A 21,829-nucleotide genomic window follows, 5' to 3' on the forward strand; every position below is an offset into this window, starting at 1 on the left:
GGAGGGTGGCCGAGGTGCGGTGGGGTTGGCAAGTGGGATGTGCTTGTGAGGTTGAGGACTGGGTTATGATCATCAGCCCTAGGGCCCTGAGACTCCAGAAGCCTGAGCAAGGTCTGCATTCAGGCGGGATGGAGACCAGGGAGCCTGGGTTCCTCTCAGCCTTGCCCCTCCCTCCCTCCCTCCTGCTGAACTCTTCCTGCCCAGGCTCTGACCACATCCCTGAGCTACAGAGCTGATGTCTGGGTGACAGTGAAACAGGGTGTTCATTTGTACAAAGGAAACAACCTGGAATGATAGTGTTTGGATTTCTTGTGTGATTATTTCTTCATAGGATTGAGAAAGGGTGAGGCTTAAGTCCCAAGCCTTCGTGAAGCAATGGAGAAAGTGCCGTCCCGAGGTTCAGGTCCACACGGCGCTGTGAGGCTGAAGGGGCGCGCTAGAAGTTCCCTTCACAGGACGCCACCTCACCTGAAACCCTCCTTTTCAGCTGCCACCTGAGGGACAAGATCTCCTGAGTTTGTCCATGACTTACCCCCGAGGAAAACCCTCAGGCAGTTACTGAAGGACTCTGGTCTGGACTTGGAAGTGTTTTTCTCAGTGACACGTCTAGAGGGCAGCGCTTAGTGGAGTCCCACAGACACCTCCCAGCGTTTCCTGCTCAAACATCCAGGAAGATGGCCTGGTAACACTGGGGAATGCTTGGGTGTTCTAGAAGCCTCCACCCCTCATTTTAACCACGTGTTTGCTTGTCTACATCCTCATAGACATGTAGGCCGCCCCAGGGCAGGGACTGTGTCTGTCTTCTTCACTGTCTATCTCCATGACCTAGTATGGAACCTGGAATTAATAAGTGCTCAACCAAATAATTGCTGTGAATGTAGTCAATCTTTAATAGGTAATTTGTTACAATCCACTTCCTTCCGCCTCTCATTTGTAGTTTACATTTTGCATTTTACCTCTGACTACAGCCTTCTTTTAATATTATGTATTTTTATTGTTTTATTGTGGAAATTATGAACAAGAATAAAAATAAACAGAAAAGCGTAATAATTCTGCTTATACTTCTCACCTAGAATAAATAATTATCAACCAAAACCAATGTGATATTATATATAGGTGGGCATAAATAAATATATTTATGGTAAATAAATAAATATATTTATGCCCACCTACTTCTCCTCTTGTAATAATTCCAAGGAAATCCCAGATCCATATGATTAATCCTTAAATACTTCAATGTGTTTTCCTAAAACACATAAACTATTCTAAAGGCAGCCATAGTACATTATCACACATTAAATATTAACAATAATTCTTTCATGTCATCAAATAGTCAATATTCATGTTTCTAATTGTTGTATGAATGCCATAAATTATTTTTTACACTTTGTTTAAATTCTAATCCACTTAAGTTCTACACTTTGTGATTAGTTTCTTAATTATATTTTAATATGTATGCTCTTAGATGAGAAGAAATTTTAACAATTGTTAGGTCAAATCTGTTCATCTTTTTCTTAATTACAGTCCATTTTTATTTAAGGCACAATGCTTCAGTAAGTAATCATTGCATAGTTTCTGTGGGAAAAGCATGTGATAATGCAATTTTAAATCCAACTTAAGATGACGTAACTCAGAACCTACCTCTACTCCAGCTGCAGCCAGGAGCCACCGGATGGGCTCCATTCTGCCCCGTGCATTGAGGTAGTGGAGCTTGGGTTTCTCTGCCATGATAGCAGTCTCCTGGAGGTTTCTCTAAGCCTGAATGAATGAATGAATAATTGAAGCCATAGAATCAAAATGTACTTTAGGATGTGTGGTTGAGAACCACCAACAATGCTAAAGAACAAGCTGCCTTCTTCAAGACTGGGTTGGAGGAGTTCCTGGAATGTTTTCTTGGCCCAAATTGTTACCCAGCAGTGACCACCCTCAGATTCCAGGAAACCAGTCTCAAGTCTTCATTGGCTAACTGTGACTTTTCTTGGCAGCCTAAGAGGTGAGAGTATGTGGTAATAATACATGTATAGGAGTTAATGGGAAGAGGAAGAATTCAAGAACTAGTATTTATTGAAAACTTCCTAATGATCCTTCCTCAATGCTAGTCCCTTTTAATATTTTATATCTTTAACCCTCCTTATAGTACCATGAAATGGTTGTTATCTCCATTTTTTAGTTAATGAAATGGAACATCAGAGAAATGCAATGTTCACAGTCACACTCCAGTTGGTGATGGACATGAATATCTACACCAAGGACTAAAATGAAGGCATGCCTGGAAGCCAGCTGGGTGAATGCCCTGGGAACCCATGAACTGGTTGTGAACCCAGAGGATGTCACTGACAGGGAGGACCAGCAGGGAGCTAAGTCACCCTTCAGCTCTTTGGCTGTGAGACTGCATTTGATCAAAACCAGAAATTAGGCTTCAGACTTAACTATAGCTAGAATATCCAAATTATTTCAACAGACAGAGAATGCTAATCCCTTGCTTCTTTTGGCATTCTATATTCTAACTCTGTGGGGGAGCATTTTGTTTTATAATCTGGCAAAAGAGATGCTGCTGCATTAACTTTGCAAGATATGGAAGGAGCTAGCATTTATTCAATGTCAGTCACTCACTGGTCATTCTTCTAAACTTCTCTTCATTTTATCCTACAAAAATCACCTAAGGTGAATGCTGTAGCTATTCTCATTTTACAGTTAAGGATACTGAGGTTTTTAAAATAACTTGCCCAGATTAAGTGGTGGATCTGGGATTCAGACTCACTGCTATTAAAAACCAAGCACTGAGTCTTATTTTCTATGTTAGTGTTTCTCAAATATGCATGGTAATCTTTCAGTAGATTGTGAAATCCCACTACTTTTTAAAATAAAATAGAAAAGAATAGAAAATATCAGTGAGTCTGACATGTGGAAGGGTAAGTAATGTTTCATGAGTTGTTAGTTTCAGTTATCTGTATGTTGTGTGTATGGATGTTTGCATGTGTGCACGCTGACTTGGTCATTGTAAATGGTTAGAGATAAATTGAGTGGGCTCATCAGTGAAGTTTGATAGCCCTTGCTCTATCCCAGGCTGTTTGGGAGGTGGAACACAGCAGAGTATCAGAGAATGAAAACCAGTGACTGCAGGGACAGATGCAACTAATTGTCTCATGAATGTGAGTGGAAAGACACAGGACTCATTGAAAGCAGGAGTTCCAGTGCCAGGACTTAGGAACAGTTGCATTTTCTCTCCAAACCCCTAGCTCTGATATTAAACATTAAGATTCTTCTTGCAATGTTTTGTGGTTGTTGAGTTTAGGAGAAAAATATACTTGCCTTTAACAACTAATGTATTTCTTTCTTTCTTTTCTTTTCTTTTCTTTCTTTTCTTTTTCTTTTTTTGAGACGGAGTTTCACTGTTTTTTCCCAGGCTGGAGTACAATGACGTGATCTCAGCTCATGCAACCTCAGCCTCCCAGTTTCAAGTGATTCTCCTGCCTCAGCCTCCCAAGTAGCTTGGACTACCAGCACATGCCACCACACCCAGCTAATTTTGTATTTTTAGTAGAGACAGGGTTTCAGCATGTTGGCCAGGCTGGTCTCGAATGCCCGACCTCAGATGATCTGCTTGCCTCAACCTTCCAAAGTGCTGGAATTACAGGCGTGAGCCACTGCACCTGCCCTCAACCAATGTACTTCTAAAAATGTATGTATGACTTAAATTTAGACATCGAAATCTTTTTTATATACTTTAAATTCTGGGGAACATGTGCAGAATATGCAGGTTTGTTACATATGTATGCATGTGCCATGCTGGTTTGCTGCACCTATCAACCAGTCATCTACATTAGGTATTTCTCCTAATGCTATCCCTCCCCAACTCCCCCACCCCACTATAGGTCCCGGTGTGTGATGTTCCCCTCCCTGTGTCCATGTGTTCTCCTTGTTCAACTCCCACTTATGAGTAGGAACATGCAGTGTTTTGTTTTCTGTTCTTGTGTTAGTTTACTGAGAATGATGGTTTCCAACATCATCCATGTCCCTGCAAAGGATATGAACTCATCCTTTTTTTATGGCTGCATAGTATTCCTTGGTGTATATGTGCCACATTTTCTTTATCCATTCTATCACTGATGGGCATTTAGGTTGGTTCCAAGTCTTTGCTATTGTGAACAGTGCCGCAAGAAACATAAGTGTGCATGAGTCTTTATAGTAGAATGATTTATAATCCTTTGAGTATATACCCAGTAATGGGATTGCTGGGTCAAATGGTATTTCTAGTTCTAGATCCTTGAGGAAGCACCACACTATCTTCCACAATGGTTGAACTAATTTACACTCCTACCAACAGTATAAAAGCATTCCTATTTCTCCACATCCTCTCCAGCATCTGTTGTTTCCTGACTTTTTAAGGGTCGCCATTCTGACTAGCATAAGATGGTATCTCATTGTGATTTTGATTTGTATTTCTCTAATGACCAGTGATCATGAGCTTTTTTTCATATGTTAGTTGGATGCATAAATAGAAATCAAAATCTTTTAAATGTCTACATTTTAAAAAGTGGGAGTCAATAGTTTAGCCTTTGAAAAGTAAATAATTCTTTGAAATCATACTGAATCAACTCACCTGTTTTGTACCTAGATATTTTGACATTGTACTTTCCTAACTTGGGAAATGGAAATAGCATTATTCAGCAGAAAGGAAGGGAGAGTGAAATTCACACGAAAGTGTGGGGTGTAGTTGTTTAATTGTTATGGATTAGTTCACAGTGTTGTAACTCTAATCCCCACACTAAGCTCCCTTAGCCATTGATTGAGGATCATGTTTCAACAGGAAATGAATTTTTATCTTACATAATATTTTATCACAATTCTCCTGCTGATAACTAACATTTCACCTTCTCAATATGAGGTTTCCAAGGGTCAGGTTAAGACTAGGACAAAGGTTACCGTTGAGCTTTGCTGGGTCAACAGAAAATGAGAACCAGAGAGCTCAAGGATTTGCCATGGGTCACATACCCATGCTGCTCATTCACGGTCAATATCTAGGGAGTGTGTCTACCTTCTGCAACAACCCTGGGAAATGGCTCCTATTATCCGAATTAAAGATGGGCACACTGAGTCTCAGAGAGCTAAAGCACCTGTCCCATGCTGCACACTTGGTGAGTGTTGGGTCAGCCTGAACTTCTGATTGCAAGTCCAGAGCTTTTCCATTCCACCCCGTAACCTGGCTCTCAGCTCCTCTCTGAGAAGTTGTTTTATATTTTCCTATTCAGAGTATATTAGCCAACTAAATGTTGGAAGGAGAGGGTGAGACGGGAACATCTAATTCCTGAGTTCCTCCTGTGAGCAACTTTTCAGGGGCTTGCTTGGAAGAAAAAATTAATAAAAGTGTGCCTTTTTCTACTTTGACAACCTAAAATCCAGAGTGAGTTGAAGACTAGTATAACTGTATTTACATCAATTAAAAATGGGCTTGTTTTAACGGAATGTAAGCTCTCATAATTCCAGGAGTTAATTAAAAGAGTTACTTATATCTCTGAGTTTGTCCCAATGACACTGTTTCTTATCAGAGAGAAGGGAGAATGAGATAAATCACGACTCCTCCCATTATGAGGTTCATAAAAGCTGTAGGTTGTTTAATCTCTTTAATTCTTAGAATAGAGGTAGTTATTTCTACTTTTGGGGGTTGTTGAGAAAGTTAAATGAGATAATGTACCAAAAATTCATAGTAGGAACTCAGCAATGGGTGTTTGCTCTTGTCCCAATGCTTAGAAGATGGGTGAGTCTCTGGACACACTGAGTAGCCCATGGATCCTTTTTCTTTGATCTATCTATCCATCAATTATTTTACCTATCAGTAATCTATGTATATGTATCTATTTATAATCCCTATCTGTCTACCCATCCACGTATGTATTATTTTATCTATCATTCTATGCATCTATCTATCTGTAATCTGTCTCTTCATCATCTATTATCTATCTTGTATCCATCTCTCTATATCTCTGTATTTTGGCCATAGAACTCTAATAGGAATACATTTTTATATGAATCCAGACTTATATGAAATCTGTCATATGATGGCTCTGTTTCTCTCTCTCTCTTTCCTTTTTAGCTCCTGTACAGAGGTTAATGATATTCATTAATCAGTCCATGGGGATTAACAGGAAGTTTTCAGTGAACGTCCAAGCAGTGGGGCACATCAGTAACACAGCCTTGCTTAGTCCCATGAGGTCATGTAGTCCCATGGTTCTCAACCAGGGGGATTTGGCTCCTCTACTCCAGAGGACATTGAGCAAGGTCTAGAGATATTTTGGATTGTCACATCTGCAGGAAGGGAGAGGGGGCTACAAATCAGGTAGGTAGAGGGCAGGGATACCTAGAAACATCCTAGAGTGGGCAGGTCACTTCTCCATACAAAGAATTACACCGTTCAAAGGGCAGCAACCGTCAGAGTCTCTTTCTTAGCTATCCTCTAGATTGGCCAGGAGTCGGTAGAACTCCAGGGACAAAATATGACTTGTCATGGAGCTAATTAGTGGCAAAGGCTCTACTAGAATCTAGTTCCCCTGACATTCAAACTAATTTCCTCTAATTATAATAAACCTTAGTTTTAAATTTTCACAGCCAATATAGTATTACAGTATCACAATTTACAGCAATTGTGTGTTGACTACTTACATAGAGAAAGAAATTTTTGCATACATTGCCACTTCTTCCAGCACTGATTATTCTCAGATTGTTTAAATTACTACCATTTCTTTTTTCGCCTCATGTCATTGTTTCCCAAACCATTAAATGCTGAGGCCCTGGTTTTCTAAATTCTTCATTTTTACGTTTCTCTAAAGATATATCCAACAGAAAAGAAATAAACAATTATTGAACTGTCACCCAAACACACAAAGATGGCACGATATGAGTAAAAACAGACTTTTTCTTGTCTTAAGGACACATACTAGCATATTTTTCTAGGAGGTTAGAGAGGAGAGTGTGAGGCAATGTAGAGAGATTTATAAGATCAGTACTTACTTTGTTAAACGCTGTCACTGTCGTGGCTCGACAACTGAGTTCCAGGTCCTAATGTATTTATAAGGTCATTGTTCCTCTCAATAGTTCCCTCCCACTGAAAGGAGAAGGGTGAAGTTAGGGAGAAGCCACTCCCACACATTTCATGGCCAAGGGACCACCTACTGGATTGTAAGACATGAGTAAGTGATCTGCTTATCAGAAGAAACTGGTTAAACAAGTTCCTTTTCAAGGTTGGCAATTAACGTTCAAATAATACATGTCACCTGGATTTTGCTCTCTCTACAAGTCAGCAGAAATTGGCTTTTTAAAGATGCTTTTTTTCATGAGTTGGATGCAAGGACTAGGGCAACTGAAAAATCTCTATTGTGAGCATAGCTGGGGGGGATGTCTGTGGAGGGCAAGCTGATGGCACTCTTTTCTTACCGAGTTGCCAAATAAAGTATAGAACATCCATGTCAACGTGAATTTCAGGCAAATAATTAATAATTTTGTAGTTATAGCTATTTCCAAACATGGCATGAAACATGATTATACTGAAATATTCTTTATTGTTTATCTGAAATTCACATTTAGGTGGGTGTCCTGTATTTTATCTGCCAAATGCAGGAACCCTGTTTGCATGTGCTTTCCTCTTTGCGTCACTCGAATTGCCCATAATATAACAAATCTGAAAGTATCCATCACCTGGATTCATCAATTGCAAATAATCTTTCTTCATCTGTCCCATCTAGGTGGTTATGTTGGCCCCCAAGAAAGATAGGTCCATACGGAAATCCCTAGACCCTGTGAATGTGATCTTGTTTGGAAAAAGGCTCTTTGCCGATGTAATGAAGTAAAAGAATTTGAGATGAGATCATCTTGGTATATCTGGATAGGCCCTGAATCCAATGACAATTATCCTCACAGCAGAGTGAAAAGAAGACACAACATGGCGAGGGTGAGGTACAGGAAGACAGAGGCAGAAATTAGAGCAATGTGGCCACTATCCATGAAAGTCCAGAAAGGCCAAGAGCCCCCAGAAGCTAGAAGATGCAGGGAAAGATTCCTGGAAAGCACTCCTAATCCAGGCACTCTGGCACAATGACACACAGGGAAAAAATGATTTTGCATATAGTTATTTGTATGTAATTCACATATACCATCTGTATCTTGGCAGCCCTGGCCTGAGTAGCACTGAGGGAACTGAGGGGAGGCTCACGACTGGGGCCCCACAGAACCTTAAGGAGCAGAGTGAGGATGAGCCAGGAGCACCCGCCTGTAAGGGACAACAGGGTGGCCTGAGAGAAGAGGGTGGGTCTGTTTGCTCTTCAATATTTCCTCACCTCCTAGAAAACTGAGGAATCCGCAGCAGAAAGAATGGTTATTTTGCAAATGGTTAAGGAAGAACACTTTTATCAGAAATAAAATGACTGCAGGAAAAGAAGAAAATGTCTTTATGCCATTACCCAGTATGGTAACTCTTCTCCTGTGCATACCTGAAAATGTCAGGAGCGCATTTCTACATCGACATTTTAATAGATTGTATGACAAATGTTACAGGACAATTCTTGGAAAAGTAAACAAACCACGTAATTTACAGTATTTTTTTTACTGAACTTTTAATTTCACGAAAGTGGTAGGTTAGGAGGAGACTGGAAATCTGAATTCATATCAGATCCTAATGAAAAGAAATTAATTTTAACCAAATCAACAAATAGGAGATTTATTATTTAATTAGCATGTGATTGGAAAGAGTTCATTAGCTTTACAACAGGAACAATCGATACTTAGGTAAAGTACTTTATTGCTGCAAAACTTTAGAATATGGGTCTTGCATGTTCTTGGCCTCCATGGGTGCTTTATTAAAACCTTAAAGTCTTCCTGGCTTCTTCTAAAGTTATCACATCCATGGGAGGCTTCCTTGGGTTGCCAGGCTGTAGAAACTTCTTCACTGTGGGCAAGTTGCTGATTCTTGTTTTCAGGCCTGTAATTCACAAAGCACAGCCTCAGAGTGAAGCCAAGGCGTGCCACCACCATTTATACCGCCCAGGGAATCTGAGACCCTTCTACACAAAGACCAAGCAAGTCTGCGCCATCAGCACCAGCATGGAGGCAGAAACAGACATTGAGTGAGAAATAAAGATAAAAGGAAAAAGAAAATACAAGAGCTCACTTGTATTTTCCCCAAAGATGTCGTTCAGTCAGATTTTAATCCACTCAGTCATCCCCATGTTTCTTCTTACATATTAATCCTATAGATTAGTGACTCTTGTATAAGACAAGAAAAATCAATGTGTCTGTGAGATATCAACACAGATCAGTCTCTAAGCAGAAGTAAAAATATGGGGAAATGAGTTGGAAAGGAAAATGTCATAGAAAATATTAAAGACAAACCGTGGGACCACCTTTTCTCAGTGAGAGATACAGTGTGGGGGGCAGAGTGCTGGAGAGCTGTGCACAGAGGAACACAATGTCAGAAAGCAGAAGGCAGAGCCCAGGGAGGAAACCAGATGGAAAGGGCCCTGCTCAGACACACTTGGTGCGGGAAGACAAGGGGACATGTGGGATAAAGGACATCACAGAGAACTCAGGAACAGAAACCACACTGAAATAGAGGCATGGGGAGAGATGCTGGGCCCTGGGTCGTTTCCATGATAAAAGGCAAATGCTCTTCATGAGGTAGCATGCACCACACATTTCATGAACGTAATAAGAATCTTTCCCTGCTTGTGAGGAGCAAGACATAACAAGAATCTTTCCCTGATTGTGAGGAATCAGGGCCTGGAAGCTCACTTTGGAGACGTGAGGTCACTGAAGGCCTGGAGAAGGCTGGGTCAGAATGTGGCCAGTCCCAGGGCCCAGATATGAGATCCCAAGATGGGACATGTGGGGCTGCCTCTCTGGGCTGTGAAATGGGTCACCTTCAGCAGATGAAAGCTGGAGATAAGGCTGGAGTCAAGCTCTTCCGCGTAGTAGAGAAGTTCCACCAGGTGAATGTCAGCCCTACTCAGCTCGTTGCCAACAAGGTAATCTTGTCCGTGGCTCTTTCATACCTAGATAACTGGAGGAATCAGATCAGGAACACATGCACAATCAGGCTGGGGCCCCTGCTTCTTCCTGAGTTTCTCCAGCCTGACTCTCCCACCTCTGCTGCCTCACTGCATGGGTGGAGAGAACTGGAGTTTTCTCCATGTTCCCTGACTCATTGAGAGTAAGAAATATAACTCTGCTAATTCCTTGGTTGGAGCTCAGGCTCTCATTTTCTCTTCTCATTCCACCTCACTGCAGCATCCACACCACCCACTTGGCTTGCATATTCCACATGGGCCAGGGGCTCCGCACCTGCTACAACATGTTCTGGGTTCCCCAGACCCTACAGCATGCAGCCCTGACTTTCAGGGCATGATTCTACACTCTGCTATCTCTCTCCAATATCTCTTGGGCAGTGACTCCACCTTCATGACAGCACTCTTCCCCCAGGAGGAGACTATATCAGAGTCCTCATTTCTCCTTGTATGCTCTCCTTATTTCCTGCTCTAGGATCTGAAGTAAACCTGGGTGAACTTGAATTCATCCCCTTTCTTGAAACATTGGCGCTTACTGATTTCACTGTGTTATAATCTGCATGCCACAGTATCCAGGGTGAACTGCATTGATGTCTGCAACTTACTTTGAAATGCAAAAAAAAAAAAATTGTGTTTGACTGAGGGAGACAGGGGTGGAGTGACTGCCCCATGTGATAAAGCCCAGATGAGGAGATGTTAATTTTGCTGTCTAGGTGGTTGGTGTATATATGGTCTTAAAATATTTCTTTCAACTATTGTGAATATATAAAATGTTTCATAACAAAATTTTTAGTGATATGTGATATTTATTAAAATATTTCAGCACATTCACATCATAAATAATAAAATGAGAAAACATACAACATCACTGATTTAAGGTAACATTTTGGCAAATACCCTTTCAGACTGTGTATATATATCTAAGTGTAAATAATTACTTGATACATAAAGAAAATGCAACATCAAATGCTATATTGTAGCATACATAGTTCAGAGTCATGTATCATGGGACTCTTTGGTAGAACCTGTGAAATACTTCCTGACAGTCTATTTTTATACCATGCCTTGAGAGTCAAGTGTTCAATTAACATCAAGGAAGGCTTTTTGGACATGAAGGTCAATGTCCCACAAATGCACAGGCACTATTTCTCTGTTGCCTTATGTTATTGACTGAATGTTTATGTTTCCCCAAAATTCATATGTTGGGATCCTGACCCCCGATGTGATGCTGTTAGTAGGTGGGGCCTTCAGGAGTCATGGGGTGGAGCTCTCATGAATGACATTAGTCCCCTTATGAAAGGGACCTTAGAGAACTCCCTTGGCATGTTTGCCATGTGAGGACACAGTCAGAGATTGGTTGTCTATGAACCAAGGAACAGGCGCTCCCCAGATGTGGAATCTGCTGGCACATTGATCTTGTACTTCCCAGCCTACAGAGCTGTGAGATAGAAACATATGTTCTTTACCCAGTCTATGGTATTTTGTTATAGCAGCCAAACTGCTAAGACACCCTCTACCTCTTAGTGCCCTTATAGACTAAACAGCTTCCATCATGACCTTTGCAACACTCAAATATGCCAGCATTTGGTCAATAACTGCCAACTTTCCTAATTTTTGCCTCCACTATCAGTTTATGACCAAACACAGAAAGTAAATCTGACCAATCACATAGAAATTAATGCTTCTAGTTAGCCAGCTTATAGCATCTTCATGCCAACAACCTGCAATCAGGACATATGTTTTTTCACCATAAATCTCTCAGACTTTCCCGACTGCCTCTGAATCTCTGGCAAATGCAAGTGATGGTGTCTGACTTCCTTACTATAGCAAGCTCAAAATAAACACCTTTTGCTTATTCTCATTTGGGTTGTCTTCATTCACTTTCACAGTTTTTCTGGAGGTTGTGACAAAACATGGTCTATGTTGCCCATTGCCATGGACCCCAGCCTTCAACCAGGTGCAGTATCCACAAAGGCTCCTTGTGCCTTGTGGCAAGTCTGCACCTGGGCTGAACTCTTTTCTCTTTGCTTTGAGCTCTTTCACTTTTTATTCTCAGTTTGGACCTTGGTTTTTTATTGGTTCCCATCTGCTTACCATCCTTAATAGAACCAGGCCTTTTTTGCCTGTTTGTTTCTTTTCAGTCTTTTGTGGTACTGCTTTGTGTCATGCTATCAAGAACGGGCGCGGTGGCTCAAGCCTGTAATCCCAGCACTTTGGGAGGCCGAGACGGGCGGATCACGAGGTCAGGAGATCGAGACCATCCTGGCTAACACGGTGAAACCCCGTCTCTACTAAAAATACAAAAAAACTAGCCGGGCGAGGTGGCGGGCGCCTGTAGTCCCAGCTACTCAGGAGGCTGAGGCAGGAGAATGGCGCAAACCCGGGAGGCGGAGCTTGCAGTGAGCTGAGATCCGGCCACTGCACTCCAGCCCGGGCTACAGAGCAAGACTCTGTCTCAAAAAAAAAAAAAAAAAAAAAAAAAGTGTTGTTTGTCATTAAAAAAAAAAAAAAAAAAAGAGGCAGCACATAGGCATAGGCCCAGAAGCCTGTTTTTCAAGACAATCTCACCGTACACTGAGTTTGAGGTTCTCACTGGACCTCTGTCCATGTGTACAAACTCTTCTGTGGGTCATCCCTGAAACTAAAAGAAGTTCTTCACTCTTGGCTTTTGTTCTTGTCATTCTTTGAAATTGGCAGTGATCCAGGCAGAAGATTACAGTTTCTACTTGGGGCAGGGTACTGACTGTGACTTTAGGTTTTCTTTATTCCCATTAGGTGTTAATCCATACGGTTGGGTGAAAAAATCTCTTTTGTAGTTTGGAGGCTCAAATCATGTAGCCACTGAAAAGATAAAGACATGCCTAGGGCGAGAGATGGGACTCTGGAATACTGCACCTCAGTATACATGCCCAAGGCCCAGCCTGTTGCTGACCATAATGCCCCTGCCACGGTCCCGCCCACTCAAGGAAGGACCTAAATCGCTCTGTGTTCTCTGTGGATGGAAGAACAGAAAATATACTGTACAGGGCTCTCTCCTTTATGTCTTTCCCATAGAGGTTGTATTTGCTGGCAATGTAGTTGAGAATGGCTCTGGTCTGCACCAGCTTCATCCCATCAATCTCAACTATTGGCACTTGCTGGAACATCAAACTTCCATCTTTAGAAAGAAGGAAAAAAAAGGAGAGTGAGATGTCTATGAATCCCAGTCTTTCAGCATGAAGAAATGTTCACTGAAATGACTAAATTTATAAAACAGAAAAGAAATTATTGCCTGGTATAACCTCTCAAAGGAAATAGAATTTGTTTTTAGCTTCCTGTAGTCCTTCTTTTGCTTATTAATCTTCCTCTTGCCTTCTAACGTGTTATTTCATTTATGTTTTTATTCCTCTTCCAGATACATAATAGGTCCCTTGTATTTTTTGTGTTGGTGTATCTTCATGGATATTTTAGGAAGAAGTTGGGAGAGGTTGCTGCAAGCCCACCAGTCAGACGCCATTTAACATGGGAATTTTTCAAAGTAAATCTCATGGTGTAAAGACATTAAACACAGTTCTGAGAGAAGTTTCTATGTAGGCCCTTTGTGTGCTCTTTAATACCCCCACTGGACAGTGTGCACAGGGTGGGTGCTGTGTTCCTCACCCTACTGCTGCTGCCCTGGCTCATGTCCCTCCTGACCCTCTGACCTGGACTTCCAACCAATTCAACACTGTCTCATCATCTAAGCCTACAATGTTGCAAGAATATCACCTTGTCAAATTAATAAGAGAAATGAATTCAAGATGGACCTGTTTCAATTCCTTTCCTCCAATGCACGTCCGTGCGTGTCCTTAGATGGGGAGGGGTATGTGGGATCCTGAACCAACCACAGCTCATTCACAGTGTCGAAAGCATGAAAGCAAGGAGAGGCCATTCTCAACTCGCTGGGGATGGCTCCTCTAGCAAATACTCTAAGGGGTTTGGCCCTTTTAACCTGGAGAGAGTTGACAGACCTGCTCAAGGAGCCTCACCCTTTCTACTTTAACCACTTTTTTCCCTCTCCACCACCCCAACCACCACCTTTCACACACATAGACACTGCCTGGTATTAAAACCTTCAAGTGTACTTTCTACTAGATACCTTCGTCAGAGACATGTAGAGACTTGATCTTACCATTTCTTAACTTTTCCAGATCTTCTGCTGATTCTAGAAATTTCTCTTCAAACCAAAAGCAGAGTCAGTAAATGGGCTCCTGATAGGTCATTCCATAGCATTATAGACTTTTAACTTTGAATGGCTAATGTCTGGTAAACAATTTGGAGGCTATAAGATTTCTGAGTTTGGCAGTGCACACAGAGGGGTCTGGTCATGGCCATTGGGAAATTTAGACTAGATTCATCAAGAAAAAGGCATGGATCACAGCACATAGCCACTCAATCTTTTAGTTCACTTCATGTACACCCTGATCGCTCCCATGTCCGTGATTAGGTCATGATTTGAGAGAGGATGTCACTGGAGTTAAGGGATCAGGCAGTTCTTCTAGTTTCGGTGTTGTCATATCATAGGAAACCATGTGTCTCCGGGTGAGATCAGACCACAGCCTTTGTGTCCTCAGTGTGGGCTATGCAATGGGCTAACAACTATCAAAGATTCTGCCACCAAGGAACCTCTGTTGTAGTTTATATCACCCCACTTGTTAGGAGCCCTACTAAGCATGAGATAGGTCCTGCTGTTGCACAACTTTAACTCTTGCAACGACAATTTCCCCTCCTGGAGTAAATGGAACACAATAGAGTAGAATTCTCAATTTGAGGAAGGAATTAGGGTCCCCACAGTAATGTTATTTTTAATGAAAATCTCTGGTTTATGATATGGCTGTGTGGGTTTAATATCACTATTTTCATGTCCTGGCTTCTTGATTTTGGACACATTGTTGAATCTCTCTGTGTCTCAGTATCCTAACCTATGAAATGGATATACTTATGATGGTTTTGTTAAAGATTGGTATGAAAATTAAATTACAAAGTCATGCAAAGCACTTAGAAAAGTAGCAGGTATATAATAAATGCTCATTAAATACACGTTTTGGAACTCTGAGAGATGGCTGCTATTTCATAGCACCCTTTTCAAAAAACTTAAATCAAAGATCACTGAATATATACTCTCTTGTTGACCTGTGTCCAGTAATTTAAACTTTGAAATAAATTACACTTTCTCCTGAGAGTAGCTGGAATGGCAGCCAGCAAGATTGTCTAAATCTGATCAGAAACTCTGAGTGGATGCAGGTATTTAATATAAATATGAAAATCAGTTGTTACATAATGATGCAGTTGACTTAATAGGCAGAATCTATAAAAATAAAAGTTAAAGCAGATACTTACAAAGATTTTCAGGATTTCACTGTTAATATGATCTGGTTCCAATCTTGGCTGTGCCTCATAATAGCTGTGTGATCTGGGAATCAGCACTTAACATCTTTAAGCGTTAGTTCCCTCATCTGCAAAATGGGCATAGAACGTTTTCTTAACAGAATGTTTTAATGTTTTCAAAATGTATCATACAGGGCCGGACCCACATACATCAAGTAATAAACAGTAGTGGTGTTTGAAGTGGCTAATTATGCCTTAATAGACTTCTTTATGGTGAAATGTCAGGAATTTGGGGGTTGCTAGCTTGCTCCGTGGAACAGAGTTGGTTGTGGATCTGTGATCACACAGGACCAGGATCTAGAGGTCATGGTGGGGCGGGGAGGGGCGGGGCGGGGCGGGGCGGGGGGGGGGTAGGCGGGGGCAGAAAGGGTGTGCCAGCAATTAATCCAGCGTCCTGGTAGCAGGCTTCAGAGAAAATAAATTGTGTCAGGTTGGTCCAAAAGTAATTACGGTTTTTACCATTGAAAGTTATGTTTCTTATCAGACTTAGAGTCTGTTCTATCAGTAATTCCAAAAGAGAGGAGGGCATGTCCAATTCCCCACTTCCCATCATGGCCTAAACTGGTTTTTCAGGTTAGCTTAGTAATGCCCTTGCTGAGAAGAGGGTCCATTCAGATGGCTGCGTCTGGGGAAGAGGCTTAGAATTTTATATTTGGTTTACACCAACTAAAGCCAATGTGTTTTCACCTACGTGCCCACCCACTTTCTCCTTGTAATGATGTGAGGAAATCCCAGATACCATATATTTTATTCTTAGATACCTCAATGTGTTTCTCTAAAACAGAAGAATGGTTTTAAGTATAGCCGTAGTACATTATCACACATGAAACATTAACAATAATTTTTTCATGACATCAAATATTCAATCGATATCTATGTTTCTAACTGTTATATAAATGCCATAATTTTTTTTATAGTTTGTTTAAATCCAAGTTCAGTTAAGGTTCACACATTTTGATTAGTTTCTTAAATGTATCTTAATGTTTATGCTCTTAGATGAAAAGATATTTTAACAATTTATTAGATCAAATTCATCATCTTTTTCTTAATAACTGCCAATTTTCATTTAAGGTACAACACTTGACAAGTCATTTAGTAAGAAACATCTCATAGTTTCTGAGGGAAAAGTATCTGGTAAGGTCAATTTTAGATCCAATTTAAGATGACCTCTCAGAACCTACCTGTACTCCAGCTGCAGCTAGGCACCACCGGATGGACTATATTCTGCCCCGTCCATTGTGGTAGTAGAGCTTGGGTTTCCCACCATGATAGCAGACTCCTGGAGGTTTCTCTAAGCATGAATGAATGAATGAATGAATGAAGCCATAGAATAAAAAATGTTCATTAGGATGTATGGTTGAAAACCACCAACAATACTGAAGATGAACCTGCCTTCTTCATGACTGGGTTGGAGGAATTCCTGGAATGTTTTCTTGGCCCAAATTGTTACCCATCGGTGGCCACCCTCAGATTCTAGCAAACCAGTCTCACGTGCCCATTGGTTAAATGTAGCCATTCTCGTCATGCTAAGAGGTGAGAGTTTGTGGTAATAATGCATATATGGAAGGTAGTGAGAAGAGGAAGAATTCAAGAACTAATATTTATTAAAAACATCCTGGTGATACTTCCCCAATGCTAGTCCCTTTTAATATGTTATATCTTTAATCCTCCTAAGTCCCATGAAATACCTATTAGTATCTCCATTTTTTGGTTAATGAAATGGAACATCAGAGAAGTGAAATGCAATGTCCACAATCACACTCTAGGTGGTGATAAACATGAAAATCCACACCCACTTCACTAAAATGAAGGCAGATCTGGAACCCACCTAGGTGAAGGCCCTGGGAACCCAGTAAGTGACGAAGAAACCAGAGGATATCATGACAAGGAGGACCAGGAAGGAGCAAAGTCACTCTTCAGCTCTTTGGCTGTTAGGCTACTGATATGGTTTGGCTCTGTGTCCCCACCTAAATCTCATCTCAAACTGTAATCCCCATAATCCCCACATGTTGAGGGATGGACCTGGTGGGAGGTGATTGGATCATGGAGGCGGTTTCCCCCATGCTGTTCTCCTGAGAGTGAGTTCTCACGAGATCTCTTGGTTTTATAAAGGGCAGTTCCCCCTTCTCTCTCTCTCTCTCTCTCTCTCTCTCTCTCTCTCTCTGCTGCTGCTGCCTTGGGAAGAGATGCCTGCTTCCGCTTCACCTTCCACCATGCCTGTAAGTTTCCTGAAACCTCCCCAGCTGTGTGGAACTGTGAGTCAGTTAAAATTCTTTCATTTATAAATTACTCAGGCTCAGGGAAGTTCTTTATAGCAGTGTAAAAATGGACTAATACAGCTACGTTTGATCAAAGGGAGAAATAGGGCCTCAGACTTGCTTAACTGTAACTATGAGATCCAAATTCTTAACAGACAGAGAATCATAATTTTCTTGATTCTCTTAGAATTCTGTTTTCTACCTCTATAGGGTGCATTTTGTTTTATAACCTGGAAAAAGAGATGCTGCATTAATTTTGCAGGGAAAGGAAGGAGCTGGCATTTGTTCAATGTCAGTCACACACTGGCCATTCTTACAAATTTATCTTCATTTTATTCTACAAAAATCACCTAAGGTGAGTGCTGTTGTTAATGTCATTTTACAGTTGAGAGTACTGAGATTTTTTGAGTAACTTGCCCAAAGTAAGTGGTGGATCTGGGATTCAAATCCATTGCTATTCAAAACCAAAGACTGGCTGGGTGCAGTGGCTCACACCTCTAATCCCAACACTTTGGGAGGCCAAGGTGGGTGGATCACCTGAAGTCAGGAGTTCGAGACCAGCCTGGCCACATTGGTGAAACCTTGTCTCCATTAAAAATACCAAAAAATTATCCAGGCATGGTGGCGCACGCCTGTAATTCCAGCTACTAAGGAGGCTGAGGCACAAGAACCGCTTGAACCCAGGAGGTAGAGGCTGCTGTAATCCAGCTTGGGCAACAGAGTGAGACTCTGTCTCAAAAAAGAAAAAAAAAAAAAGATTGGGACTTATTTTTTGTGTTAATGTCTCTCAAATACACATGGTAATCTTTCAGCAGACTGTGAAACCCAATACTTTAAAAGTAAGATATAAAAGAATAAAAAATACCAGAGAGCATGACATGTTGAAGAGTAAGTAATGTTTCATGAGTTTTTAGTTTCAGTTATATGTATGTTATGTGTATGGATGTTTGCATGCGTGCAGCTCATTTTGGCCATTGCAAATGGTTAGAGATAAATTTATCGGGGCTTGTCAAGGAAGTTTGATAGCCTTTGCTCTCTCCTAGCCTGCTTGGGAGGTGGAACATAGCAGAGTATCAGAGAATGAAAACCGAGTCTACCGGGACAGACCATAAATAATTTTATCATGAGTTTGAATGGAAACACCCAAGACTCATTGAAAGCAGGCATTCCAGTGCCAGGACTTAGGAACAGTGGGATTTTCTCTCCAAACCCCCAGCTCTGTAATAAAATATTAAGATTCTTCCTGCAAATTTTTGTGGTCGTCAAGGTTGGTATATTGGTACAAAAATATACTTGTCTTTACCAACAGATGTATTTCTAAAAAAGTATGTATGACTTGAATTTGAAAATCAAAATCTCTTAAATATCTACATTTTAAAATGTGGAACTCACTCTAACTTTTAGAAAGTAAAGAACTCTTTGAACATACTTAATCAACTCATCTGTCTTGTAATTAGAGACTTTGCACATTGCACTTCCCTCTCATTGGAAATGCAAATAGCATGATTCAGCAGAAGGAAAGGGAGAGTGAACCTCACCCAGAGAGTGGGTGTGTCTGTTTAATTGTTATCAACTAGAGTTCACAGAGTGACTCAAGTTGCACACTTGTACCCTTAGCCATTACTGAGGATCATGTTTCAAAGGGAAATGAATTGTTATCTTACATAGCATTTTATCATAATGCTCTTGCTTATAAGTAACATATCACCTTCCCAATATGAGGTTTCCAAAAGCCAGACCAAGACTGGGACAAACTTGACACAGAGCTTGGCTGGGTGAACAGAATTTGAGAACCAGAGAGGCTCAAAGGTTTGCCATGAGTCACACACACATGCTCCTCATTCATGGTCAATACCTAGGGAGTGTGTCTACCTTCTGCAACAACCCTGGGAAATGGCTCCTAATATCCTAATGAAAGATGGGCACACTGAGGTTCAAGAGCTAAAGCGACTGGCCCACGCTGCACACTTGGTGCCTGTTGGGTCAGCCTGAACTCCTTCTAATTGCAGGTCCAGAGCTTTTCCACTCCACCCTATAAGCTGGCTCTGCTTCTGTCTGAGAAATTGTTTCATATTTTCCCATTCAGACTCCATTAGCCAGCTAAAGGTTTAAAGGCGAGGGCAAGAGACAAACATCTGAATCTTGAGTTCCTTTCTGTTAGCAACTTTTCAGTGATTAGAACAAAAAATTAATGAAACTGTGCCTTTCCCTGATATGACAACCTAAAAACCTGAGTGAGTTGAGGACTAGTGTATTTACCTCAATTAGAAAATGAGCTTGTATTGAAAGAAATATAACCTATGATAATCCCAGTAGTAAATTAAAAGAGTTAGGTCTCTGGGTGGTCCTAATTACACTGTTTCTTGTCAGAGAGAAGGTAGACTGAGATAAACCACAACTCCTTTCATTATGGGGTTCATAAACTCAGCAGGCTCTCTGAATTCTGAGTTTAATTTTCTTTTTTCAAAATAGGGATTGTTGGCCAGGTGTGGTGGTTCACGCCTGTACTCCCAGCACTTTGGGAGGCCGAGATGGGCAGATCATTTAAGATCAGGAGTTGAAGACCAGCCAGGCTAACATGGTGAAACCCCATCTCTACTAAAAATAAAAAAATTAGCCAGGTGTGGTGGCGGGCGCCTGTAGTCCCAGCTGCTAGGGAGGCTGAGGCAGGAGAATTTCTTGAACCCGGGAGATGGAGGTACAGTGAGCTGAGATTGCACCACTGCACTCCAGCCTGGGTGACACAGAGAGATTCTTTCTAAAATAAACAAACAAAACATAGGGATTTCCATACCTATTTTTGAGGGCTGTTGAGAAAGTTAAATGAAATAATTGATCTGGTTTGGCTCTGTGTCCCCACCCAAATCTCATCTCAAATTGTAATCTCTATAATCCCCTCATGTTGAGGAAGAGACCTGGTGGAGGTGATTGGCTCTTGGGGGCAGTTTCCCCCATGCTGATCTCACAATAGTGAGTTCTCGTGAGATCTGATGGTTTTATAAGCGGTGGTTTCTCCTGCTCTCTCCTTTTCCTGCTGCATTGTGAAGAAGGTACTTCCTTCTCCTTCACCTTCCACCATGATTGTTAAGTTTCCTTAGGCCTCCCCAGCCATGCAGAATTGTGAGTCAATTAAACCACTTTTCTTTATAAATTACCCAGTTTCGGGTATTTTTTATAGCAGTGTGAAAACAGACTAATAAAATAATGTGCATAAAATTCATAATGGGAACCGAGTAATGACAGTGTCCTCCGACCCCCACTTCTTGGGATGTGGATGAGTCTCTCTGAACACATTGGGTAGTACCGGGGTCTCCTCTCTCTCTCTCTGTCTCTCTTAACCCATCAAGCTCTGGTAAAAAAAAAAAGATTTTATGTATATCCAGATTTTTTTCCAAAGAAGTCATACAATGGGTCTTTTCTATAAAGCTCCTGTACAGAGGTTAATGATATTCACTAATCCAGTCAACCTGGGTGATATGGTTTGGCTGTGTCTCCATCCAGATCTCATCTTGAATTGTAGCTCTCATGATTCCCGCGTGTCACGGGAGGAACCCAGAGAGAGATAATTGACTCATGGGGGTGGGTCTTTCCATGCTGTTCTGATAGTGAGTAAGCCTCGCGAGATCTGTAGATTTTATAAAGGGGAGCTCCCCTGTACACACTCTCTTGCCTGCTGCCATGTAAGAGGTCCCTTTACTCTTCCTTCGTCTTCTGCCATGATTGTGAGGCCTCCCACCCACGTGAAACTATGAGTCCATTAAACCTTTTTACTTTATAAGTGACTCAGTCTCAGGTATGTCTTTATTAGCAGCATGAGAACAGACTAATACACTGGATTAACAGGAAGTTTTCAGTGAAGGTTCAAGGAGGCCTGACCCGTCGTTAACACAGTCTTGCTTAACTCCTAGACTGCAGCAGACCCCTGGTTCCCAGGTTGTTTTTTAACCTTGAAAAAGAGATAATTTATATCCCAGAAAAAGACTCCCATACCCTGCACCTGGTGGGCCTCTCTCCTCAGACTAGGCCCAGTTACCACTCACCCCCTGCTCAGGGCAGTCTGAGCCTTTCCTACTGCCAGGCCCCCTTTGCATGATCTCCAGCCATGCATGTGGG

At 41.4% G+C, this 21,829-nt stretch overlaps 1 protein-coding gene across 12 annotated transcripts in view; it reads right to left on the bottom strand.

The window, feature by feature from the left end:
• Positions 1-21,829, bottom strand: part of LOC126953690 (glutathione S-transferase A3) — a 115,016-nt gene that overhangs the window by 76,913 nt on the left and 16,274 nt on the right. For 3 of the 12 annotated variants that reach the window (XM_050789281.1, XM_050789280.1, XM_050789282.1), the window contains exons 1-3: positions 16,640-16,738; positions 15,411-15,526; positions 13,077-13,209 (exon numbers count right to left, since the gene is read on the bottom strand). The exons of 4 other annotated variants lie outside the window; for them this stretch is intronic. In XM_050789281.1, the coding sequence (XP_050645238.1) occupies positions 13,077-13,198 (122 nt within the window). In that variant the 5' untranslated portion in view covers positions 13,199-13,209; positions 15,411-15,526; positions 16,640-16,738. Of the gene's footprint in view, positions 1-1,641; positions 1,753-7,008; positions 7,063-13,076; positions 13,210-15,410; positions 15,527-16,639; positions 16,739-21,829 lie in introns of those variants that run through there. 5 more of the 12 variants (XM_050789273.1, XM_050789270.1, XM_050789272.1 and 2 more) reach the window with 3 other exon arrangements.

Source organism: Macaca thibetana, chromosome 4 (assembly GCF_024542745.1).
Source record: "Macaca thibetana thibetana isolate TM-01 chromosome 4, ASM2454274v1, whole genome shotgun sequence".
Taxonomy (NCBI): domain Eukaryota; kingdom Metazoa; phylum Chordata; class Mammalia; order Primates; family Cercopithecidae; genus Macaca; species Macaca thibetana.